At 35.5% G+C, this 27,117-nt stretch overlaps 2 protein-coding genes across 2 annotated transcripts; both read left to right on the top strand.

Annotated features, from left to right (window-relative positions):
- Positions 1-10,947: 10,947 nt before the first annotated feature.
- Positions 10,948-13,517, top strand: LOC129267185 (uncharacterized). Its single transcript, XM_064103281.1, has 4 exons — positions 10,948-11,260; positions 12,214-12,543; positions 13,328-13,433; positions 13,487-13,517. Exons 1-4 carry the CDS (start codon positions 11,086-11,088, stop codon positions 13,515-13,517), a joined length of 642 nt encoding a protein of 213 aa, XP_063959351.1. The 5' UTR covers positions 10,948-11,085.
- An 848-nt stretch (positions 13,518-14,365) lies between these two features.
- LOC129266798 (protein turtle homolog B-like) lies at positions 14,366-23,442 on the top strand. The gene is made up of 8 exons (XM_054904593.2): positions 14,366-14,375; positions 14,515-14,820; positions 15,894-16,187; positions 16,766-16,786; positions 17,578-17,805; positions 18,432-18,584; positions 19,406-19,440; positions 20,824-23,442. The coding sequence occupies exons 1-8, from the start codon at positions 14,366-14,368 to the stop codon at positions 21,295-21,297; spliced, it is 1,521 nt and encodes a 506-aa protein (XP_054760568.2). The 3' UTR covers positions 21,298-23,442.
- The last annotated feature ends 3,675 nt before the right edge of the window (positions 23,443-27,117 follow it).

The following is a 27,117-nucleotide window of genomic DNA, read 5'->3' as shown; positions in this document are numbered from 1 at the left end:
GCCATGACAATCACACCCTCCAGGAAAGACCACGGGAAGATTCTTAGCTGCATCACGTCACACCCAGAACTACAAAATGAACGTCTATGCTCAGTTCATCTCAATGTTGAGGGTATGTATTTCCAAAAAAAAATACTGCTCTCTATATTGCATATGGGATATCAGTTAGTTAAGAGAGATTTATCCAAAGAAAACACCTTTCCATGTAGTGAATTGGCATTCGTTAGCGCATGGAATAATAGTTTACCCTTTTCATCCATTTAAATTTATTTTTGTTTTTTACTATTTTATTTTTCTTTTCTTATTTTTTTAAGTTCTGCCAAGGGATGTGCTGCTCTTTCGAACTGGAGGAAACCAGTCCCATTCAACCGTACTTAACGTACAAGAAGATTCACTGACTTCAATCACATGCAAAAGTATCGGATCATTCCCAGCGACTGAACTAACATTTTGGTTATTTGGCGATGGTGATGGTACTCAAATTCCCGCAAACCTTTCAACGACTCGCAGTGTTTTAGACGGAACTTTGTTTGACACTGAAAGTACCATAACCATACACCCTGATAAAAAGAACCATGGAATGCACATCGTATGCTACTCATCTATAGAAGGCGACTTAGTTCTGGCAGGTTAGACTGGTTGTTCTTGGTGAGTTTTTATTTCTTAAACGCTTTATCGAGAAACGATTTTTTTTTTCTGCTTGTAGAAGCTATATGATAAATTATCATGCTTACTGAGTAGGAATTATCTATTGTAACTACAAAATGGACGGAATTGCAACTAACCTGCTGGTGTTTTTTAAGGGGTAATTTGTAGGGTTCAATTTGAATAAGTGACTTGACGTCTCGTTATTGCTGATTTGACGTCAACTGATAATACAAATGTGATCGAGTTACTTTTGGCGAGTTCCACTTTATGCCATATCTAATATTTCAGTTTCACTTTAACTATGATAATCGTAGATTTTATGTTTCTTTGAAGGACCACCAGATGATATCACAATAACTTTCCCAGATGATGATATCTTTGAAGGAGAAGAGACCAACGTCACATGCAGAGGTCTTAATGGAAACCCGGCCCCCCTCATTCACTGGTACTTAGGATCAACGAACGTGACTGACAACTCCTCCCTGCGGATAAGTAAAAACACAGCTGATCTGTATGATGCTGAGAGCACACTTTTCTTTAAACCCAACAGAACCGATCATGGGAAGTGTCTTATCTGCGTGGCAGTTCAACCTGACATACCCTCTCCTCGTTTAGTGAACGACAGTACGATTTTGACCATATCGTGTAAGTGCAATATAAGTTTTATAATAGTAGAGACTACGACATGATGGACATGCTGTTGACATGTGTCGGATTATTCTTTACATGAAAATACCTTTTTCATTGTTCGCAACAGATCCTCAGAAATTTCATTATGCCCACTTGAACGTTGGCCCGGCAGGCACTATTAACTGAGCCAACAGCTTAGCTCCCTTACTAAGGGTCAGTGACAATTAATAAGTGCTGTTCCAAGTAACCTTTGTAAATGAATTCGCTCTTTAACCCCAGTCTAAACTTTTTCATCACCCTGTCTTTATATCAGTTCTAATTAATTTCCAAGTGTCATCGTTTATTTTCCTTTTAGATCATCCCATTGTGTCTAATACTTTTCGAAGACTTCCAACGATAGAACCAAGCGGATATGCTAGATTCGTTTTAAAATGTAGAGCTGATGCAAATCCTCCCGTCATTTATTTTGAATGGCTCTGTAACGAAACCCTGATTTCAAACGACACTGTTAGCATCTCCCTTCCTGAAAATTCATCAGAACGAGAAACCATTACCTCATCAGAACTTGCAATTCAAGTCCCTCGTCCTGAATATCCATGTATTTACCGCTGCACTGCCAATTCAAGATACGGTGAGGGCATTGCGGTCTTCAACACTTCCATTGTCAGTAAGTTCAAATGTGCTTCGCGTTCGTCTATACATTTGAAAATGAATCACGCCTGCTTTCAAAGACTAATATCAGTCGTGTCAATGGCAACAATATTTACAGATTAAAGATATGCGCAGTATAAACCAGAAACAACAACAACAGTTGGTGATATTTCGTCATTTTTAATTTTTAAGAAATTATATAGCAAGTATACATGTAAACCAAAAAAATAAACTTATACAAATAGCAACAATCACAAAAGAATAGCATTCAGGTATTGAGGTAATTATATATTTTTTGCTTTTTTTCCTCGGCTTTTTCAAAGCTACACCAGATCTACCTTCTCTGCTGGTCATCCAACAAATGCAGACGACATCTTCGGCTCTCTTCGTTGCTTGCCAACCTGGATACATCTCCTGACTCCTTTTCACATTTATTTACAAATAAGGTAACTTCACGGTCATTGTAACTATCATGCAAACCTTAATTGTGATTGGCTGCTGAGCCTTGATACTAATTACGGCAAGCTTATACAAAGTTCTCACTCCAACGATTCGCGCCACGATTGAAACGGGGTCGTACACGTAGTAGTGACCGTATCACATCTTAGTAGATCGTATCAGATCAGTCATGGAAATCGTAATGCTGATACCTGGTTCCCACTGGCACGATTTGCACAACGATTCAAATAGCGTACTTGATCGTGTAAGTAATCGTGGTGATCGTATCAGATCATATAAGATCAGTCGTGACAATCGTATTGATTGTAGAAATTTTTTGAATGGTTCAAAAATGTTCGCGATCACTTACGAAAGGCCAATCGTAGCTTTCGTAAAAGATCGCACGACAGTGGGAAAATTGTCGGGATCAGTTACGATCGAAGGGCATATCGTAGCGTTCGTAAAGCCCCTTTCACAATTGACGTACGACCATTTGCGACCTTTTGGTCGTGCGACAGGCTGCAACAGGCATCAATCGCTAGTCATCTCATAAGATCGCACAGAGGCTTTCACAGTTGCAACAGCTGTCGTACAACAAAAACAACCAGTAAACCCCGTTGCACGAGTAAGTCGCATATGCTCTTATTGTGCTCGTGCGATCACATGCGAGTGTTGCACGAGGGATTGCGAGTGGAACGGTCGCATACATGCGAATGAAACGGTAGTGCAATGTTGTAAGCCGTTGCGATCGGTCTTGCAACAGTCTTATGGCTCATATTATTATCGCAACCAGTCGCAAGACAGGTCTCTGTACATGTAGGTCGCTTGCACATGTGCAAGTGTTGCACGACCTCCAGTCAAGTAAATGCGACTACTTAGATGTGCCACCTCTCGCACCAAGTCGTACAACGTTGAACAACACTCGCACGATGATCGCCCGACCGATGGTACGACCCCAGGTACGGCCTGATGCGAGTGAATCGATCGTATTTGATCGCGTTCGGATTTTGAACATGTTCAAAGTTCAGATGTGACCAGTCACGACCACCTCGAGTTCGTGCGACCGTCTACAACGACTGCGAGTGCTCGCAAGACACCAAGAGATCGATCGTGCAACAACAAGAAAAAACTGTTGCAGGCGGTCGTAAACTGGTCGGACGTCAATTGTGAAAGGGGCTGAACGGTCGCATACATGCGAATGCAACGGTAGTGGAATGTAGTAAGCCGTAATTTCGATTGGTCTTGCAACAGTCTCATATTATCGCACCCAGTCGCAAGACTGGTCTCTGTAGGTCTCCAGCACATGTGCAAGTGTTGTACGACCTCCAGTCGACTAAATGCGACTATACTTTGTTGTGCCACCTCTCGCACCAAGTCGTACAACGTTGAACAACACTCACACGATGATCACCCGACCGATGGTACGACCTGTTGCGAGTGAATCAATCGTATTTGATCGCGTTTGGATTTTGAACATGTTCAAAGTTCAGATGCGACCAGTCACGATCACCTCCGACCACCTCGAGTTTGTGCGATCGTCTACAACGACTGCGAGTGCTCGCAAGACACCAAGGGATCGATCGTGCAACAACAAGAAAAAACTGTTGCAGGTGGTCGTAAACAGGTCGTACGTCAATTGTGAAAGGGGCTTAAGAGACAAAAACAAATTATAATGACGCTATGGTTTAAAGGTCAAGTCCAGCTCAGAAAAAATACTGACTTGAATCAATGGAGAAAATCAAACAAGCATTACGCTGCAAATTTCATAAAGGTTGAATGTAAACTAAGAAAGTTAGGATATTTTAAGGTTTCGCTTATTTTTCACAAGACAGTTTTATGCATAACTCGGTGACAGGCAAATGCCAGAGTCGATGATGTCCCTTACTATATCCTTGGTTTTATTATTGTTTTAATCATACTATATTTCAGTTTCCACAAATTCAACAAAAAGGACCAACTTGACTGAACCCTAAAATTGTTAGAACAATGAAATATAATATGTTCGGGGAGGAGGAAAACAATGTTTCACAAATGATAATGAGGAGAAATTTTAATATTTTATACGTCATATAACAAAAAAATCGGTGACGTCATCAGTCTCCTCATTGGTGCATTTTGACTGTTTTTGAAGTTAGGCAATACTTCAAAATGTCATGAATTTATCATTTTCCATCGGATATTAATGACAATTATCGTGCTATCGTGGTTGTTTATTTATTTATTTTTGGCTCAGTAGACTGACTAGGAACCAGTGTAATCATAATTCTTATTGAAAATTATCGATTAATCGCTGATCTTTGTGTTACTGGGCGCTGGATAGTGATTCATGATATGGGATGCGGTATATTATGTAACACGTAAGTAAACGGAACATGTTTCACGGTTTCACCTCATCTTCAGCCCTAAATCATAAACATATTCATTGGTATTTATACTTGTAGGACAGCAACTTTGAAGAATGTGGTTATAAGATATGGATTAGGGTGAAATTAATTTAAAGAATGATTAACAGTATAGCAATGTCGGTAGTAAGTCACTAGGGGTAGCCAGACATATAAATATATATATAGATAGATACATTTCATTTTCACATGGTAAAGAAACCCAAACAGATACAGAGTCTGATTTGCATTGGAGCCGTGCCATTAATAAAATAAACAAAGTAAAACACACCTTAATCTAAATAACACATAATACACAGTTATCATAATTCTTACCAGGTAATAATACAAATGGGTAAGTTTATACAAATAATTACGAATTACAATCAAATGCTAAGTTAAACATATACAAAATATATGAATGTATAACACAAAAAATATAAAATCGATATAGGATAAGATATTACTCAGGTACAGGGTGGGGTTAAATATATTTAATCCTATGTAATTTTACATATGTTGGTTGAGTTGCTGCTTTCTCCATTTTATACAAAGCCCTTCATCGATGTTTAGTTCGAAGTCCGTTTGTAACCACTATACATTTTTTTTTCTGATTTCCAAAATGTATAAATACCAGTGACTGTGTTTATGATATTAGACTGGAGAAGAAGTGTAAACCTTGGAACATGTACCGTTGATTAAAATGAAACATTATTTTCAATAATTTTGTCTTCAAGTGCTTAGTTGATATCGTGTTTTTCTGTTAGAAATAATGGACATGCACTGCAAAGATAGCCATAACAATTTCAAAGATAAATAAAAAGGTGTCTGTCTTTTAGGCTGGTTACGTCGATATTCCTACCTAGAACTGTATTTTGAGTGACAGGTGGGTATGCATGTGTGGGGTGGTAGACCTTTTTAGATGTTCGAAGATTGATTTCGGAGATGATAATATGTTTTTCTTATTATTATTTATTATCAGATTTTGGGACAAAAGTTTAGAGCACATTCATATTTGTTAAAAAGTATTTTAGTCAATTTATTTTCATTTAGTTCGTTTGTTTAATTTTTTATCAGTTTATCTACTTATTCAGTAAAAAGTATAATTCACCCACTTTTTAGAGGGGGTATTATCGTCCCCGCAGTCATGAAGTGTAAGTGTGTTTAATTGTGTGGGCCTGCGTGTATTCGTATTCGACCGGTGTGCTTGTTAAGCCATATAATATTTTTCTTATAGAAACTAAAACATGTAAGTGTCGAAACCTCTTGAAAAAAATACGCAATTCTGCTCAAAGCGATTTTTTCCTAAATTATAAGTTTCTTGATTCTGAAAGTACTATCCACAATATACAGTATTCTTCATTGGGATAAGAGAAATGAACTCGCCAGTACCTTTGCATAATCAGATTTTGGATTGGATATTTGCCGTCATCACTTAAGAACCAGTTCGATTTATGTTACAAACTTCAATTGGGAATCATATTCTACTATGGCTCGCTTTTATCGTCTTTTGAGAAGGTAGAATTGTGGATAATGATTATGTAAAATTATATTTCGTTTTTAATATAGTTTGAATATAGTCCCAATTCGCACACATTTTGTCACCTGACAAAGATATTACAAACTGCAGAAGTTGATGTTCATATCATTTGAGAAATCGGCCAGTCAATCAATCCGTTGAATACGTAGAAATCAAGCATACGTAGACACACTCACAAGTCTGTATAATATTCCTGGTTTTAGTTTAGTTACTAATAACAGGGATAAGAAAAGAGGTGGTGGTTTGGCTGTCTATGTCCCATCCAGATTTGATTTTAACTTTTGTCCAGATATCACTATTATGAATGAGAATTTAGAAACTTTATTTGTTGAGCTATTACTTCCAGGCAGGAAAAATGTTATTCTAGGAGTTATTTATAGGCCTCCTCATAGTAATCTGAAGTCATTTTCCGAACAGATGCAGCCAATAATTACTAACAATTTACTGAACAATAAATGTGTGTTTTTAATGGGTGATTTTAATATCAATTTGCTTAACTGCGATTCAGATGATAAGGCTAGTGAAATTGTGAATATGTTTATTTCATCTTCTTTTGTTCCACTGATTACTAAACCAACAAGAATAACAAACACGTCTGCTACCCTTATCGATAACATTTTCTGCAATGTTCATCCTTTACCAGAATCTGGTATAGTCATTTCCGATCTTTCAGATCATTTTCCTGTATATTGCAGAATGGCTTTGCTCAGGCGTCCATTTATTGATACTACAAATAAACGGTCTCGGGTAAATAGCCCTGAAAACATTGCCAAGTTTAAGAATGCTTTAATGGCAACTACATGGGATGATGTCCTCTCAGATCATGATGTAGATAGTTCATTTAATACTTTTTTTGATAAATTCATGCTATTGTATAATGATAATGTCCCATTTCGATCTGTGGACCGTCCTAGTCATAAGAAATTGCCTAAAATGCCATGGATTACGCATTCTTTACTGAGATCAATTAATAAGAAAAATTGACTTTTTCACAAATATAAAGTGAGTAAATGTGAAAATTCACGAAGAAAATATTCCAGTTATAGAAATATCCTCACTTCACTTTTGCGCACTGCTAAACGAGAATATTATGCTAATCAATTGAAGGTTGCGTGTAATGACATTAAGGCAACATGAAAGGTCATTAATAGCTTATTCAAAGGAAAGCAAAAAGTATCAAATATAAATGAGTTGGAGGTTGATGGCAACTTGATCAATGATCGAAAGATAATTGTGGATAAATTTAATACTTATTTTTGTAATATTGGCCCTAATTTGTCAAGGGAAATACCGGACTTTCAACAACAATTTCATCATTATCTTAAGTCACCAAACAAGCAAAGTATTTTCCTCTCGCCCATAAAAGAGAAGGAACTTCTTGATTTAATAGGTGCCTTAAAGAAAGGGAAAAGCCCAGGGTGTGATAGTATTGGAAATGGTTTAATTCAGGATGTTGTTGATGGCATATTGAAACCTCTTGCACACATCTTTAACCTGTCTTTGTTAAATGGGGCTGTGCCTTTGAGGATGAAAATTGCTAAAGTAGTGCCTGTATTTAAAAAAGGGATTGCAAAATTATTAACAAATTATCGTCCAATTTCTCTATTAACAACCTTTTCTAAGCTTTTAGAAAAGCTAGTATACGTACGAACTGTAAAGTTTTTGAATGAGAGTAATGTGTTCTCTCAATTCCAATTCGGTTTCAGAGAAAAACATACCACAAGCCATGCTGTTTTGCATTTTGTTAATAAAATTGCAAATGCCCTTGATAACCACACCCACACGATTGGAATTTTTCTGGACTACTCTAAGGCATTTGATACTGTAGATCATAATATTCTGTTGAGTAAACTGGAATATTATGGAATGAGAGGCACAGCCCTTCACTGGTTCAGAAGTTATTTGGCAGAGAGGAAACAGTTTGTTTCTTTAAATGGTGTGGATTCGGAATTACATAGTGTAACATGTGGTGTCCCTCAGGGATCACTTTTAGGACCCCTCTTGTTTATATTGTACATTAATGACTTCCAGTATTCATCTAAACTGTTATCTTTTTTACTCTTTGCAGATGATTCCAATATATTTTTTTTCCCATAAAGATCCTCAATATCTCCTGAATACCGTCAATATTGAGTTGCAAAAAATAACAACCTGGATTCATGCAAACAAATTGTCCCTCAATCTCAAGAAGACTAATTACATGTTATTTAGCAACACAATCAAAACTCTGCCTGGTGATATCTCTTTCAATGGTGTATTAATTGACATAGTGGTTACAACTAAATTTCTGGGTCTTCATATTGATGAGAATCTAAAGTGGAAAACTCATATCAACATATTATGTAAGCTGTTGTCAAAGAATGTAGGTGATCTAAACAGGCTTAAATTGTATCTCCCAACACATATTCTGAAAATTCTATATTCAACTTTGATTCTTCCTTACATAAATTATGGGATCCTTGCATGGGGTAACTCTCTTAAGACACAGCTGAATAAATTATTTCTGGTCCAAAAGAGAGCTATACGAGCGGTTAGTAATGCTGACTTTCTAGCTCACACTTCTCCTCTGTTTTATGAACATCGTGTTTTGAAGTTGGAAGATGTTTATCTTCTGCAATTGGGGTCACTCATGTATAATTTTCATAGAGGTGATTTGCCATTGACGTTTGCATATTTATTTCATAGGAACAACCAATTTCATAATTACCCAACAAGAAATGCTACTGCACTGCGTATTCCTCATGCAAGGACAATATTTGCTCAGAAAACACTGATCTGTACAGGGCCAAAGTTATGGAATTCGTTGAACTCCAACATTACCGGGTCTGTTAGTATTTCTGTTTTTAAAAGGAAATTGAAACTTTCATTTTTGAATAAGTACATTTATGATGTATAATTGTTTTTCTTGTAAATACATGCAGAACTATGTGATTAGCAATATAAATTCTGTAAAGTGTCTCGACCAACTGGTACATGTACATGTACTACTGTTTTTAAGTACTAGTAGTCATTTCAATTATAGTTTTTGTTACAAATCTCTTATCTCTTGCCATTTTCTATCTTGTAACTTCGTGCTCCCCCCGTTATTCTATCTATCTATTTGTCTATCTATCTATCTGTTTTTTTTATACCTACTTTTTTTTCCTTCAACATATCCATTATTCATCTGTAAATAGTTTTTAACCACATATGTATCCTTGTATAACCCTAGTACAACCTATTTCTTTTTTTTTTAGTATTATCAACCAGTTTAGCTAGAATCAAGTTTTGCTTTAAACATATAATGTATTGTTTCAATACTGAGGAACCGTATAACAAGCCTGGCTTCCAAAGGTCTCCTCGTCTTCCTTGTCTTTACATTACTTTCCTTTAATTATCGATATTTGTTGCTTTTAAACGTTTTCGACATATGCGTTAGCATATAATATTGTACATGTATCTTGTTATTTGTTACTTTTTCAAGGAAGATCAATAAAGTTCATTCATTCATTCATTCATGTTTTTATTCAATTTTTTTCGACTATTCTTCAATCACATTTTACGCACAAGGTCCCTAATGAAAGAAGAAAATTCAATACTTCAAGTTAAAAACTTTGTTTTCTAAATGGATCAAATCTCAATTTCCTCATGCGAATGGAAATTTGGTAGCACCAATCTCCTTTATTCTCTCTCAGTCATAAGTACATTATGAACATCGATGTGGGCTTTATAGATGAAAGCTGTGACGCATATCTGTTCATTGATGTACATCACATGAATACAATTTATGACTATGATAGCAAAAACTTTCACTAAATTACCGGTTCGTTTTTTTCTGACAAAGCCTTTTGTGTTTTGATATACAGTACCTTAGTGTGACGTCATAAATTTTTACTGTTTGCATATTGGTATTTTTAATCCCATATTTTGGTAGTACATGATGGAAAACCCCGATAACCCAAATTTGGTGGGAATCGGTCTATTGGGCCACAAGATATGAACTCATGAATACATAATTAGCCCCATTGAAGTCAATGTATTATTGGCCTGAACTAAGAGTTAGGAACCAGGCCAAAAATACATTGACTTCACTTGGGCGAGTTATATAGTCATGATGCCATATCCAAGGCCCACATAGACCGATTCCCTCCAAATTTAGGTTGTGGGAGGTTTTAATCATGCTCTACCAAAATGCTGCAAAAAACGCTGAAATGCTAAAAAAAAGTTAGTGGTGACGTCATCACTTAGGTACTATATAGCGGAAATAACGTCGCCACAATATATTGCTATACCGTGTTATTAAAAGAAAAACAAAATAATAACACCTCTCAAGTCCCCAATTTAAGGGGGAAATGTCATGAAAAAATAGTCATTATTAGGGTGTGAAATTATTTGATACCATATTTATGCGTTATTTCTTTACACTTGGGCCCATTAATTTTTAATACTCGAACAATATAAGGAATTAGATAGAGCTTTCAGATTATAAGTAACCAAACAAATGGAATAAGGAAACCTACATTGTAACATTTTTTTGTCAGTTCTGCTATGCTAAGTACTTAAAATCATACTTTTGAGGGAAAGTCTTTCAGACCGCTCGTGGTTACGGGGAACACTATTTTGTCACCACTCTTCTCCCATTGTTATTCTTTTGCTACAGGCCTAGTAGTATTGAATTCATGCGAGTCAAACTGACCTGCCTGTTATCGGTGAAACAATGATGTGTATCTTCTCGTCCCTTCATGGTGATAACGGAGTAAGATGGAAACGTGAGGACACTTTCGTTGCGTATGAACACTGCAACACCACTACGAAACAATGTCAACCTGTTGTGTGCTTAATCCAACAAAGTACATGTTCACAGTAGATGACCACAGCACATCGCTTACTATAATCAATTTGACTACGTTTGACAATGGACAATATACTTGTATCGTATTAACTTTGACGACAGCCCTTTCTTCTAATACGACGTTAACAGTACTAAATGCAGGTAAGAAAATGGAGTGTTGTGTATGGTGAAATGGAAAGTTTAACTTCTAGCATTGAATTTCCGATTACAAACAATCCTCTGTTGTAGATAAATATCGATATTGAGACAGTATGCGTCCTGAACTCTTCAAATTAACTATATTCATGACGAATCAGTCACAGGTTGTGATTATACTTGCAAGGTCTTGGTAGATTTAATTCCTTCGGCGCCTTTACTTCTAAAATAAATTGCTACTCTAAATAATTCCAAAAAAGAACATGGGCCCATAATCATGAATAATAAAATAAATTGAAAATTCAAATAATTTAATTGAACCATATCTTAACATCTTGTCAATGGAAGTCAGAATGTTTTTTTTTTTTTATTGTAGTGGGACTAACGGTTTTTATACATGTTATAACTTACAACTTTCAAGTTGGTACGGAATTTTTGGCATGGGAAGGATATAAATGCAAGGAAGCGAGGGAAATAAGCAACAAACCTGTAACACAAGTCATATAATTGAGAAAAAGGAACATGTTCCAGCCTTGTTTGTCGTGACAAGCAGGAGAAGCACACTGTAATTTATTTATCCTATACAATAACCAGGACCCCGTCTTACAAAGAATTACGATTGATCTAATCAATCTCAAATGGAATCCATGAATACCACATTTTTTTTCAAAGGATATTTTCACAATATCCATAGGAAATGAATACAAGAGAATGATGAATGTATGAATATGCATCATATTTATAAAATATCTTGAACATATTAGTATTTTAGATGTTGACGTTTTTGGCTGCCCATAGTTGTGGTTGATCGGATCAATCGCAACCCTACGTAAGACGTGACTCTCAAGCAAAGAGTTTGAGATAATTATAAGAAACCATTACGTAAAACTCTCTTATAGATTAATATAAATTAGAGTCAATGAATGTTGCTTCCCTCCCCCAAAATGCTTGATTTCTAGTCCCACCAAATGCGGTCATCATCGTTGATAGTCTGAATCAAGTCGATTATCAAGACAACCAAACCGTTTTGATGACAGTCAGCGAACAGCTCAACGTCACATGCACAGTACAAGGGACACGCCCACCGGCTCTTATTGAATGGAGCAACGATATTGAACGTATCCAGGTCATGGATCAGATCAATGATGTTCAAGGAAAAAGCTACGCATCTCACAGGGTAGCAACCATCACCCCTTCTAAAGATGATCATAACAAATTACTTCGTTGTCAGGCATTTCATCGTGAACTTCGAAATGTACTTCAGTCAGCCTTCTCTCTTTTCATTCAAGGTAGTATTTATTTTTATGTTTCATTAAATTTAAAGATACTCCATCACCTCACTTTGACAGCATTTTATTCCTTATCATTCGTCTCTACATTCAAGGTATCGTTATTGTTTCCGTTAATTTGCATTTTATGACGTTACATAATTATCTACTATTTCAGAAAAAAAAGAGAATTCTATTCGAAACCAAACCAATTCATATTCTTACATTTGCTGTACACATTTTGTGACGATGATTGAACAATAATTTTAAGTAATCATATTTGAAATGTTTTCCGGCTTTCCCATCTTCGGAGACATTGCAATATACTGTATATCCTAGCCAACATATTCCTATTTTCACAACCGACTTTGTCCGCAGGCGTGACATAAGGCTTGATACACCTTTAAGATGGGCAAGCAAAATAACGGGTTTTATAAGAATGAATAAGCCAATGAGAAGTCCTGTAGATCTTCATATGTGCTTCTAAAACATATTCACTAAATTGTCCGTACAGCAAGAATCAAATATTTTTTCTTAGGAATAAGGCACACAAAGTATATTCAAACCCTCCCATCATTTCGGCATTCTCAAGTACATCGAGAGCAATTTATATACATGTGTAATAAATCTGAAAAAATGTTTTATTCTTTGTACAAGTAACTCTAGATACAAGACGGGTATAAGTGCATTCTCACTTTATCAATCATTGCATTTCTGGAATTATTTTCCTACTGTTATCAGTGCTGCTATAATATTGATTTATGAAGGAAATACTGTTTTAGCTTTCCAATATTTTGCTTCATAGTCCTGCCAAGAGAGTTACAGATTACATATTCGCGAACCATAACAAACCAAACTGGAACGAACACTCTCATCGTTTTTGAAAATGTTCCAGTAATTATTTCCTGTCGGTATTTTGGATCTCGTCCTCTTGTTGCACTTTATTGGGATCTTGGACCTACAGCGCTTTCTGGTGGTATCACATCTACCAGTAGGCTAAACAGCATGGACAACACATTAAGTGATGGAGAGAGTAGTTTGCGAATAACACTACAAAGAAGGGATCACTTCAAATTTCTGCGATGTTCGACACCTGCCGGGGAATGGCAGATACATGAACAAGTGAGAATCGTTGTTTATGGTGAGTTTATTAAAGTTATTTAATATTTATTATGTAAATGTCAACAACTCTTCTTTAGCATAAGACGCTGTGAAAATGTTAGCATTATCATTATAACAAAAATAGATAAACGCCATCAACTTTAATTCAAATGCACTTTTTATATCAAAGTTAACAAATAAGACGGTGATGAAAACCATCATACTCGTCACTGCCATATTTTCTTTTCTTCTAAAGGTCCACCAGACCCTCCAGAAATACTCAACATTACAGGCCTACCAGACGGGATCCCCACTTCAGTCACTTGCATCGCAAACAACGGGTATCCAGCTCCTGTATTCCAATGGAATCTAGGAATGACTGATCTGACCAACAGATCATTGACAGAAGAAAACACTACTGATAACCATAGATTTGTGGCACGAAGTGTGCTTACGTTCACTCCAAGGAAGAGAGACCATGGCCGATATCTTGTCTGTCAGGTACATCATCATGAAACCCCGGGTGGTTGGTCTCGGAGCATATGGATAACGATCAACGTCACATGTAAGTTGGCGTTGTCTTTTCGACAATAATCAATTTAATTAGGTACAAGTTGGTAAGAAATTTTCAGTTCCAGTTATCACACATGTCAAAGCAACATCAGCTTTTGGGATGCTCTCGTTAGCATGTTTAGAAACTTCATTATACAGTATCCTATGTCTTAACTGCTTATGGCTTTATATGACGAGCAGTAAGAATTTCTTTTCATGTGTTCAATTTTGTTTCAGGGACGTAGTATGAAGGTCAGATCCTTTGTCTTCATTCGAGCCCATTTCATGTACTACATGTATTTTAATTCTTATGCTCTATGCATCACATTTAACATGCAGATCCCCCAACCATCGTTGATATATCAGTGCGTCGAACTTTATATGATGTTGGCAACATCGCTCTACTATTCTCCTGTCAGGTAGATGCTAGACCAAAAGCATATTTCATCCATTGGTTCATGAATGGATCAAGATTGGAAAATTCTTCCGATGTCACGATCAATGAGTTTGACCGACCAGGAAGTGAAACACTTAGAACAAGTACGCTGGTGATAATGAATCCAGCAGTGTTCAATGAAGGAGAATACGTCTGTGAGGCCACGGCACCACTTGGCAACGACAGTGATGCCATCACCTTTCACTTGTGTGAGTTGACAAAGATAGCCATATATTTATACTGTTATTCTAGCCAACGACCTAAGGGACGGGGGTGAGCCAATTGTGAAAGGTGGCATAAACACGTCAAACAAATACAGATGTAAGGAATATTTGCAAAAATGTAATCCACAATGGTTCATGAATTGCTATTGACTTATTATAATATTTACTCATTCTTCAAACAATTAAAATAAAAACCTTAGAATGCATAGGAACTCATAATACCAAAATATTAATTAACTTGCAAGAATCAAATATGATATACATAGTAAAGAGACATGAAGGTAATGAAATCGTATAGTACATCCTGTCGATTAAGCAAACAGTTGTCTAACCACTGAAATTTCAACTATACCGGTGCCCACTTCGCATAGGCTCACCGGATACCTATATTCAGAATATACGATCGTAATCATTAAGTATCTCTTTGGTATGCTATTGAATAAATCTTGGTAGGTCTAATTAGGGACAAGGACGTCATAAAGAATGCGTTTAAAAAAGCAAAAAAGGAACGTGTTGGACTTGGGTTCTGTAGTGAGCAGCCAATTGGCGTCCTAGGGGACAGGGTCCTTGTGAAAATCTATATCGATTATTTAATGGCCGTAAGAGCATTAATGCCATCCTCACATGTAGATCAGATGGCAGACCAACAGCCTCGATATCCTGGCGCTGGAATGTTGCAGAACTCAACAACAGAACCCGCCATCAGATCCACCGAAGTCCCTCACAAAAATATACCCTGATTTCGAGTTTTCTTATCATTTCAAATATTTCATCAAAAGACGATGGCATCTATACCTGTCTGGCCAAGACGGTGATTGGGAACGATACCGTGACTATGGTCCTCTTATATTCTGGTAAATTCTGGTATTGATATCGAACCGAGGCACATTTTCATCAATGAGCCATGACTTTCTCCTTCCCCAAATGCCTAAGAGGAAAAATAATTTGTAACCGAAATGTGATATTGTTGTACTTTCCTGGAATAGTTAATGATCGCTTTACACGTTTGTCTTAATATCCCGCAACCGTTCACACCAAGTCTTTATAACTCAATACAGCCATCCCAGATCCACCTTCTCGGCTCATCGTCCACCAAAACCAGACGACATCTTCAACTCTCTTTGTTGCCTGGCAGCCAGGGTTCGATGGTGGGTTTCAAGAGACGTTCAATCTGGAATACTGTACCAACGACACAAAGGCAAAGGAGGACGAGTGTGGTGTTGTCACCAACTTGACAAAGTCATCTTTCAGACTTAATGGACTGAATCCTTTCACCTGGTACCGGTTGACACTGTGGGCAGAGAACAGCGCAGGGAATAGCAGCACGGTGATAATAGTGGCTTCAACAGCTCGTAAGTTTGTATAAGCAATGAGAGTGAAATGAAATCATAACAAAACAAAATGTTTACATCTTCTATACCAAATATTATAAACATTTTATCATTGAACACACACCAAAAAGAAGATCTCCCTCTTCAATTCGAGATAAACATATGCATGTATATTTTTTCTGTTACAGTGGAAAAATCGCAAGAATGTATTGATTTTCTTTAAGGATGTTTCTTATCTTAAAATACTGTAATCAGAATGGTTCTTCTTTATACAAGGCTTCCAGAATAAGTTAGAGTATCTAGTGTAGAATATAAGGTTTGAAATTAAACAATACATGGACAAAGTCCTGACATTTTTTTTTTCACCATGTGCAATTCATCATGTTAACTTGTATTCAAAAATAATTAATGATCATGATAAAGACATAGTTTCAGTTTATGAAAATGCTTATCCACTTGATATTTTCATATCTGCTAAGATTGAAATCGAAACATCACAAACCACAATTCTTGCTCGAGATAAAGGACCACTTATGAAATGTGATTGAATCATATTTATGTTTCTTTTTCTCAAATGTGCTTCCTTGTTGGGCATACAGCACTGCAACCAGAGAACTATGGTAAGAAAAGGCTTTATATCAATTACATTTTCTCTCCTCTCTCTCCTCTCCATTAAATCTTTCACTTTCTATGCCTACATGTATTGACAAAGATGGCCATCACTACAACACGCTACATGGATGCTGCAAATCCATCCTGAATGAATAACTTGGAAAACCCTGCTAGTCTGTATTATTAAAGAAACTTACTACTAAGTGAATGCACATGTATTGTTTGGGGGAGTATTTGGAATGGTTTTTGAAATATGAAAAACATTTTATAAGTATATAATAATAATAAAAATCTATAAAAACTTAAAAACAATGCCTTTGACAGTTGTAACAATTTGGGCATTTCTATAATAATTTATGACTCTCTTTTTAATAAAAAAGAAGTATACATGATTTCACAAGGAGAGTAAAACGGTAACAAATATGCAAAATATTAAACATCGCTTTCGTATTACATTCAATGCACTAAACAAATGTGACTTTTTAAGACATATTTTGGTGGGTATTTCTTTCATACAGTTTGGAAGAAATATACGTTTGTTCCCTCTATTAGTAAAAACTCCTAAGCATTATAAATCATTCATATTTGTGTCTTGTGTTGGATCTTATTCGTTTCTTCTTTTAAATGTGGCTCACCTCTCTTGTATTTTTGTAAGTTTTCCGAATGAAATGTAAACCAATATTTTATCTCTCAATAATAAAAAATAAGTTTAGATTTATACAGTAAATTCAACATTAAGTTGTCAGGTGTTTTTGTGAGGCTTAATTGTATTTTTTTAATACATATTTTCATCGTACAGGCGTAAGCGTTACTTGGGTCAAGGAGGGACAAGTATTTCAAATATCAAAAGCAAATCAGTCGTTGGGTGAAGTCTGCTTCGTTCGGAAGACCTCTGTAGAGAGTTGTGCTCTACTGGATGAATCAAAGTGCATTGACCCCGGAACAGAGATCAGCATTGACCCGGATGATGACGTAGTTGTATTGACCTATGGGAGAGGGTTGTGTAGTGAACCAGCCGATATAAACGGTAACCGTTTGGACTTATTCTCCATCGTTTCTGTCACACTTATCAGCCATTTTTTTTTTATTAAAGCTAAAATAGAATAAAAATAAACAGAACCCTAATTATAAGACGACTTTTATTCTGCAGAAAATCTATATTGGAAAGTGAAAGAGATCTGAATAAATGGTTGTATAACATATATATAAAAATTAAAATAAAAAATGAATGAATAATTACATTTGGCGATGTGCAAAATGTGAGGGAATGGATAAGCCAATGTCTCACTGTGTACACGGATAGAGGTATGTATACAATGTATGGGCGGATGTGTGTGAGATTCGATCAAATGCGAGCGTGAGTGTTGAGTGAGTTACAAACAGTTTTCATCATGTGTGACATTTTTTAGGGAGACATTGTGCGTGGGATAAAATGTGTTCGGCTCACAAGTAGGACTTCATACATAAACGCTACAATTGATTTGCTCTCTTAAACAATTAAGTAATAACTGTACCTATTATTTTAATAATTTTCAAGCTCATGAAATATGGGGCCATCATGCACACTGATATTGCATTGATTATTGAAATGGTTATAACATGATGATATATTCACAATATCTCATTGGTCGGGGTTTTACTCTCTCATCCTAGTTCAACCTGGTCAGAAAGTTCCACCAATTAAGCGAGAAACTCCTTACATGATAATTGCTATTGGTGTGATTGCTTCAATCAGCGTCATCATAGTAATCTCACTTGGTCTCATGTACTTTTATGGACTGATGTGCTGTACCAACCGGAAAAACGGTATGTGTCAGAGTAAATGATTTAACCCTACCAATATTCATCACGATAGTATTAAAAAATAAATATGTCCATTTCCAATATTCCAGTACTTATCATCCCCAATCTCCATTTATAGTAACAATATTTTTTTCAAAACTTGTCATTCATTTCACTATTTGATTTAACACTCAATATCAGTTTGTTTGTATGTTGTTGTATTTTTTTCTTTTTTTGTGATTCCAACATCTGTCGGGATGTTAATGTCCACAAATCCATGACGTAACGAAACTGTTATGTAATTAAATAAGTAAGAACAACCACCTTTCAATACATAGATAATAAAGACAACGGCCGTTCTTAATAACCGACATGAACGACGTGTTTGATAATAAATTGAAAGTTTTTTTTTTTTCTCAAAACGATAAGAATGCGTGCATGGATATGTTTTAATGTATTGGATGTATGTGCTCTCTGAATACATAGCCCCCCCCCCCCCCTTGTTCCGGTAGTTGTACATTATCTTTAGACAATTTAGGACACTATTTTTCTTCTAAATTTCTATATTTTAAGTCTTTACCCTCGAACACAAATTTCTACATATACATGTATATCATCCTTATTTTTTTTTTTGAAAGGAACAGGTAAAATCAATGAAATATGTTAGTTGTGTGGTAATTTTGGATTACAAACTGTTCGTCAGAGCTACAAATGCAATCGAGATTCAAGATTCAGGTGAATAAAAGATGTATCTGACAAGTAATAAATATTTGTTTACATTGTTTGAATATTTGGCTATTGCACTGACGATTTCACGTCCTGGATTTTTATGCATTCCATTACAGCCAACCGAAATGCAACTCAACATCAAGACAGTATGGTATGTTCATTATTATCTCCTTGATTATTTTTTTTACATAACACTGAATAATGTATTTATAATTAGGTATTTTTTTAGGTAAAACAAAAATATAGAGAATGGAAATTATTCAAAAATTAATATGATAATGGTTCAACTATTAGTTAAGTATATTACTATTATTTGTTTTAAACGTAATAGTGAATAATGCCTTAATTATAAGGTATTTTTTTCTAGTTGAAAAAATATATCGAAAATGGAAATTAAAAATTAATATGAAAATGGTTCAACGTTTAGTTAAGTATAATAACATTAATGTACTTGTATACCTATGTGTAAACTGTGTATTGATATTAGTATTTTCCCTTGTTTCATATTATGTTTTTAAAACTGATTTAGTATCTTTAAAAATCCTTTCTGATAGTTTAGAAAGGCAAGATATGGACAAAATAGTTATCGGCACAATGGATATCTTAGCAATTTATCGCTTTTTCGATTAGGTCATTTACATCTTTATACAAACATTCCAAATAAGATGTCTGTTAAGTATTAAGAATCCTTTTTACGTTCCCGATATAACATGGTTTGCACATTTCTAATGCCCACACATTGAATAGAAGACATGTAAATGAGAATGCAAAGAGAGCATAGTCTGTAATAGAATATTACTCGGGAGTGATAAAATTGTTACCATCCTCTGTGTATTCCCAATGGTTTTCTTTTTAAGTACCCTTTGTAGAGCATGCGGATACTTACGTCAAGTGCTTATACTTTGTTTGGGCCTTTTTTTATTTTGTGGTAATTTATTATTGTGTTCACAATTCATTAGCCTTTTTTAAGATGCTGCAATGCTCCTGACAAACTTGATTTACCAAACTATTTTATTTTATCAATAGAAGTGCATAATCATATAATCTCATTATCGTCATTTCACAACATACAGTACATAAAATAATACAGACATGGACGCTAGACGTAGCTTTCAAAGGTATCTCATTTAATGCTAGCTTTCGGCCAGTAGGGCCTTTATCAGGCCTTTATGTATTGAAACAAACAAAACCATACTAATAAAATCATAATGACAACAGTGTAAATAAAGAGTAACAACAAGTACAAAACAGATGGATAACAATAAATTTAAAAAAAATAACAAGAGAGGAGGTAATGGATTATACGAGATGTCATGACGCACTGCAACACACGTTGTGCAAAGGACCCTCTTTATATATATGTATGTTTTGGTGGGGAGGGGGTGAAAATGCCTCTATATTAGAGTCGTAGTAAATGAGATGACAACTACCACCCCATAAAATGTGGTCTAAGTGAACATTGGGGTAACTAAACAATTGCTCTGAGATAATCTCGATCTGTCCATAAAAAACCCCATTCATTTTGTTATAATAGGAGGGACAAGGAATCTATACTGAACTCGCAAAGGACCGGCCATCGCAGTCCTCAAGGCAAGGTACAAGCTACTACATGGACCTAAAGCCTACCAATCCTACATCAACCACCGAAGCGACCTCCGAAGGCAGGGGAGACCATGACTATGATACTCCCAATGTTTCTAATACCGCATATATGGATGCAGACAGTAAAGACGGACACGGACCAAACCATGACTACGTAAGCCCTAGTTCTTCTCCAAAGGGTTCTGAAAGTCATTATATGAATACTGACGGTATGGTACTTGAGAATGAGTCTGATGGCCGGCAGTCCATCAACCATCTTTACTCAGGAGAAGGAGATGGAGATGAGACTACGACTCACATCTATATGGATATGAAACCTATGCAGATGCCGTCAACTTCTCTTGGTGTGTCTTCCATTGAAGATGACCTACCGGATAAAGAAGAAGTTGTGTATGCCAACACATGATAAATCATATGAATTTGAGACTCATGAGACCGGGGATATTTTGTTCTTTCGCACGAAATAAGGATAAATTGTTAATCACCTAAGATTTCCTCTAAATAAAAGGAGGAACTCAAGTGAAAATTGAATATAAACCATGCCTAAAACGATAGAAATGAGATGATTTTGTTTTGTAGTAGGGCTACATATACATGTAATGCTCCAAAAGAGACATAATAAGAACATTTTGTTCAATTTGTATTGATTGCAAAGTTTTGTAATATTCATTTCAGAAATTCAGTATATTCCATCCTTTTGTTTGATTCGATTCCTTCATCTAGTACATAATATGCAAATTTGATTCAAGCACCATCCTCAAATTTGATGCTTCATATTTTAACTTTAGGAACTACATGTAGTATATGTCTGATTAAAACATGACAACACTTTTACATACCTTTTACACGTAAGAATCACATGAATGCCATCTAAGTTTATTAAATTAATGATGAAGAACAATCTGTATTAATCGTATATTTTCAAGTGACAAATATGTTTTTTACGCTTTTCCTGATAAGAAGGAAACAAATATTATGGCATTGCTGTCATTTATTTAACACATGCTTTCTGTACATAAAAATCCATCGATTGATCGTCTTCAATTGAGCGTAAGGTAAATCATGCAGAGTATAAATATGGATTGTGTTGTTGCACATGTTTAAGCATGATCATATTAACTGAAGCACCAAACATATATTGTCTAATTAACAGACGAATTTCAACTTTTTTCTACTCTGCTACTGATTTTTGTTTTAGATATAGGCCTATCATCGATTTTTTAAAGCATTTTGATATCAAACTTTTAATTAAAACATATGCAATGTAAACATGGTAAATTAATCACGGATTATGTTACCCTAAACGGCGTTTCTAAATTAAAAAGTGATGTCGTATAATGACTTTGGTGTTTCTTCTACCAAAACAAAACGATATCTTTTACCATACGTTTCTTAATTAACAAAATTGCTTCAAAACGAAATCAAGTTGTGAAATATCATATTGATATAATTATGAATAAATACGTTTATATTAGTGTAATCGTTGTTTTCGAATGAAACTGATAACCTAGAAGAGATACTGTTGTGAACTGTATCGAAGAAACTAAGATGATATTATGGTGATATATTGAATATATCAACCCCATTACAAATATTGATACTGCATTGCTATGATATTACACGGATGAGCGTTACTTGCAATATGTTTTATTGCAATTTAGAAATCAATAAGTAATCTATGATGAATTGCATTAGTTCAATCCTGTATTAACTTTTTTGGTATATATTCTACACAAATAGATGTAATCAGTTTCTATATTAACCTTCACAAATTCCAATTGTTGAAATTAACTATGAACATTATATCGTAGTACAGTGCCAGATATTTTAGCATTTCACATTAAACTCTTGTAGATAAATTTCTGTTGCAGAGATAATTTCTCTTTAAATTAACGTAGTCATTATTCATTCACTGTATTATACCAATTAATTTAGGCATACTAATTTACGGGAAAAGGAAATTTTTAAATGAAAATAACTCAATCTTAATAAACAATTTGGATTATTAATAAGCATCATTCAAATATACTCTACTTGTGTGTAGATATGATAGAAGCTAATAACGCACTGTACATTTAACATTTATATCATTCATTAATATTATGAATTACCTGCGAAATTATATTGTAGACAAAGATGTATCTGATGAAAAAGTTGGATTATCGATAAACTCCATCATGAAAAATACACTCTTATAATGCCTACACATGATGTAAGCTAAATAACGCACTGTAGTTTTGACATTAAGATTCTTATTATTTATTTATTGTTCATGCGACAAACCATTGGTAGACAAAGATGTCTCTAGTACACTAGAGTTGTTAAATTTTGATCATTAATTCATAATTAAAATGGTATGTGGTAGATATCGTGGTTTTTCCAAGCATGCCCAGTGCCAGATCCATTCTTTTCCTCCCATTTGATGCAAAACACATGACTCTTCTGTTATTATTCTGTCATGTCTATAAAGATGTGATTATTTTCCTTTGCATCAACCTTTTTTTTTTTAAACCGGTAATAATTCTGAACACCGTGACGCAAATCAATTTGCAAGAAAAGAAAAAAAAAGAAATCTTGATTAACCATTGCGATTATTGGGGTTCACAGCTGCCTGCGTGATACTCTGCCCTGTGCAGTATTTCATAAAACAAAATAAAAAATGATATGAGCCAATAAGTTGTAATTATTTCAGTGGCTTATCAGAAATGGTCGGTAATATCAATAGATACGTGTAGCAGTTTCATGAAATGTTCCCCCTTTTCACATCCGGCATGTCTGATATACCCCTGTTCTACCAGTTACTTGTATTTTGAACATGGGTAATGCCAAGGAGGTATCGATATTGTAATTCATCCTTGGTTAAAATCAATTGTTTGAAAGTATCGCCTGTACGACATTAAAGATTGCATTACCATGCATCAACATGTAAAATCTTTGCAATGCACTAATAAAATTTACTGTTTCGTTATAAAACTGTGAATATTCCTCTGTGTGGACTCATTCAATTGATTAGTTTCCTTTGTACACATGTCAAGAACAAGAGTATTTAAGAATGATAAACATACTTTGTTCACTTTGTGAAGAGATTCCTAATTTGGATAGGGACAGAAATAAAGAGGGTAGTGGGAATTGGGAGTATTATAATAATATCCCTAATCAGAAACTTGGGGATGAGCGACCACTGGGAAAGATGGAAGTAAATAAGGAAAATACACGGGAAATGAAAGCTAACTTCAAAGAATGATGAATAAAACAGCAAGGTGGATGAGCAAGTGGGTGAGGTATATAAAAGAAAATGGAACACGCAGAGAGAGAGGGGAGGGATGCATTCTTTTGAATCATGACTTGAGATTTAATCATCAAAGATGAGGATAGTTTGATCAATAAATACAAGTTAGATGTGTTTATGCAAGCACTTTCGAATGGTGATAATGTTAAGCTAGAATAGTCCAGTAGAGGTGAAAAACAAAATCATTCAGAATAAGCTAGAAGTAGTTTTGTGAGTGATTAGAGAACGGTTCTGGTGTTTCAGTACGATGATGCGATCCTATTACGTAAAGTAAGATTATAATCACTTTTGTATTTAACATGTACTGATAGATTAAACTTCCAATTTTTAAGGGAATATTTTGAAAACCAATTCATTATGGAATAAATGAAACTAAACCATTTGGTAATTTTTATTAAATTTATGATCTTCACTGGTAGAGAAACCAGGGTCTTAAGATAAGAGGGATTGAGTTCCAGAGTGTGGGAGCCACAAGTGAAAAGGTCCTATCGCCATGTGTATGGGGGTTGCTTTAGGACCAACCAAAATTTCCTGTTGGATGACCGAACTGATCGGGAGGGTTGGTAGGTGTTGATCATTCTCGCGATGTATGAGGGGGGGGCATTACATTAGGCAATTATGCATAAGGTGTGTGCCTCTTAAAATCAGAGAACGTATCAGCAGGGGCCAAAACATAAAATAAAATACATTTACATTTCAACACACAACATAGAATGAGAAATAAGTACATTTGACAGAAAAGCATTGGTCTGTGTAACTTAAATAACATGTTTTACATTAAAAGAAAACAAAAATCAAGTAAACATGCAGCTACAAAAAAGTTTAACAAAAATGTTATCAATCAATTAACCTTCAAATTACAAGGACGCACGACTTAAGGTACACCATTTATATTTATAGATATGTAAACCTTTTTAAATTGTGTTCAAATCTGGTAGCAGTTGAGCATTCTTTGACACTTTTCGAAAGTCACTGTCTAACCTGCAGCCGAGATACTTATCCATGCTTTAATTTCCTCCCGTTTAGATTTTTCAAACTCTTTGTTCTGTAACCTCCCACAAAAAGATTTGACAAAACTTAATCGTCTACAAAACTCTGCTGCCCGTCTCCTAACCTACACTAAAAAGTATGACTCCATCTCGCCAATCCTCCAGTCCTTACATTGGCTGCCTGTTGGTAAAAGAATCACCTTCAAAATTCTTTTACTAATACATCACTCAATTTATTCTCTCTTCCCCACATATTTCAGCAGCTCTATCTCAATAATTATATCAACCTTCGCGTAGTCTTCGCTCATCATCTGATACTCTATTGCTCCAGACACCCAGAACGAAACACAAATGGGGGACCAGGCATTCTCTGTTATAGGACCAAAGCTATGGAATCAACTGCCTATCCATTTACGCCAAATTTCATCAGCAGAAACATTCAAGTCCCAGTTGAAAACTTATTTAATCTCCCATCAACAGTTTAATATTGTGTTTATTCAGAAGAATTCAAATTATATTCTTGTTTGTTTTCTATTGTTGTGTTTTGTTTTTATTTTCCTTGAAGCGCCATGAGCACCGAAAGCTGGACCTGTGCGCTATATAAGTAGCCACCATTATTATTATTATTTATTAAGATATGGTTATTTTTACATTTTGGGTGCTTTGAATCGAGCGTTGTGATGTGCTTTCTCCGAAAATCTATTAGGCAGATGCATGTATAAGTTTGCAGCAGTGTGAACTCAACAGTTAATGGAGCTTTATCAGTCGGTTCGGGGCTCTTTCATTAGATTGTTATTAAGACCCAGTTATTGAATAAAATATTTTTTTCATCATACCAGGAAACACAGGCGTAAGTCCCGGGAGATGGGGATATCATATCCCCCACCTCTTTTCGTAAAGGAGGCATTGCCTGTACATTTATCTCCCATTTGTTTAATGACAGAAACACTGTTTTGTATGATAACTGATTAATACTATTGTAAATGCTTGAATTTATTTTAAATGTTTTTTTTTTAATGCTTAGATTTTGGCGTTCTAAAATTGCAATAGTTCTTGATCGGTTCATTTGTCTCAGTTTGTATACACCTCGTTGGGCTGTACTAGAGGACAAGCAACAGGGGAAGGTAAGAAGGCTGGTAAAGAGTGCTGATCTAGCGAAGGTAGGTCAGCAGCTACTCCAAAAAAATCATCGAAGCATTTCCCAGACGTTATTCCAGTTTCAAAGCTTGCAAGGATGCCCAAATTGATCTCCATTGAGAACATTCTGCTTCATTCTTGAACGTTCCACTTCTACATGTGCTAGAAGCGTCTTTAAGTACCCCAGTGAAATTGAAAATATAAACAACGCACCTCATCCTATTGTCCGTTTCCCTCGCCATCTATTTATATTTCTACTAGGATTGCGAATTCCTTGTAAATTTCAGCATTCTGGCATTCCAGTACGTCATAACATATGCCACTATCACATACTATCGAATGGAGTTTTGTTTGTTGAGTTCACGGGAGATCTTACCTAACATCTTGATAAATGAAACAGACTGACATCTTAATAATGGACTTTGATGATGCACGGATAAAGGTAACCATAGCCTATTATTACATAAGCTTTAATTCTTTGGAGTCGGTGGCTGTACACTTTTCTGGATAGCCAGTTTTCCTTCACAAAAGGTGCCAAGCCGTGCTAATTGATAGCAACAATCGTTCCGTCACCCAGGCCAAGTTGGGAGTACCGCAAGGGTCTGTGCTCGGCCCATGCCAGTTCCTGACATACATCAATGATCTACCCAAGTGTGTGTCATCAAATGTTCGTCTGTTTGATACGACAGTTTACAGGGTGGTGACTAGTGATGGTGACCAAGGTATCAACAAAACCTAAATCTGAAAACAAGCTCTAAAAAGATTAAGGGGAGAGCTTACAGAGCTTCTGTGAGACCTGTGCTCGAGTATA

This window comes from Lytechinus pictus, chromosome 8, assembly GCF_037042905.1.
Source record: "Lytechinus pictus isolate F3 Inbred chromosome 8, Lp3.0, whole genome shotgun sequence".
NCBI lineage: Eukaryota > Metazoa > Echinodermata > Echinoidea > Temnopleuroida > Toxopneustidae > Lytechinus > Lytechinus pictus.
Note: the sequence above shows the minus strand (reverse complement) of the source record. Positions and strands in the feature narration are given on the sequence as shown.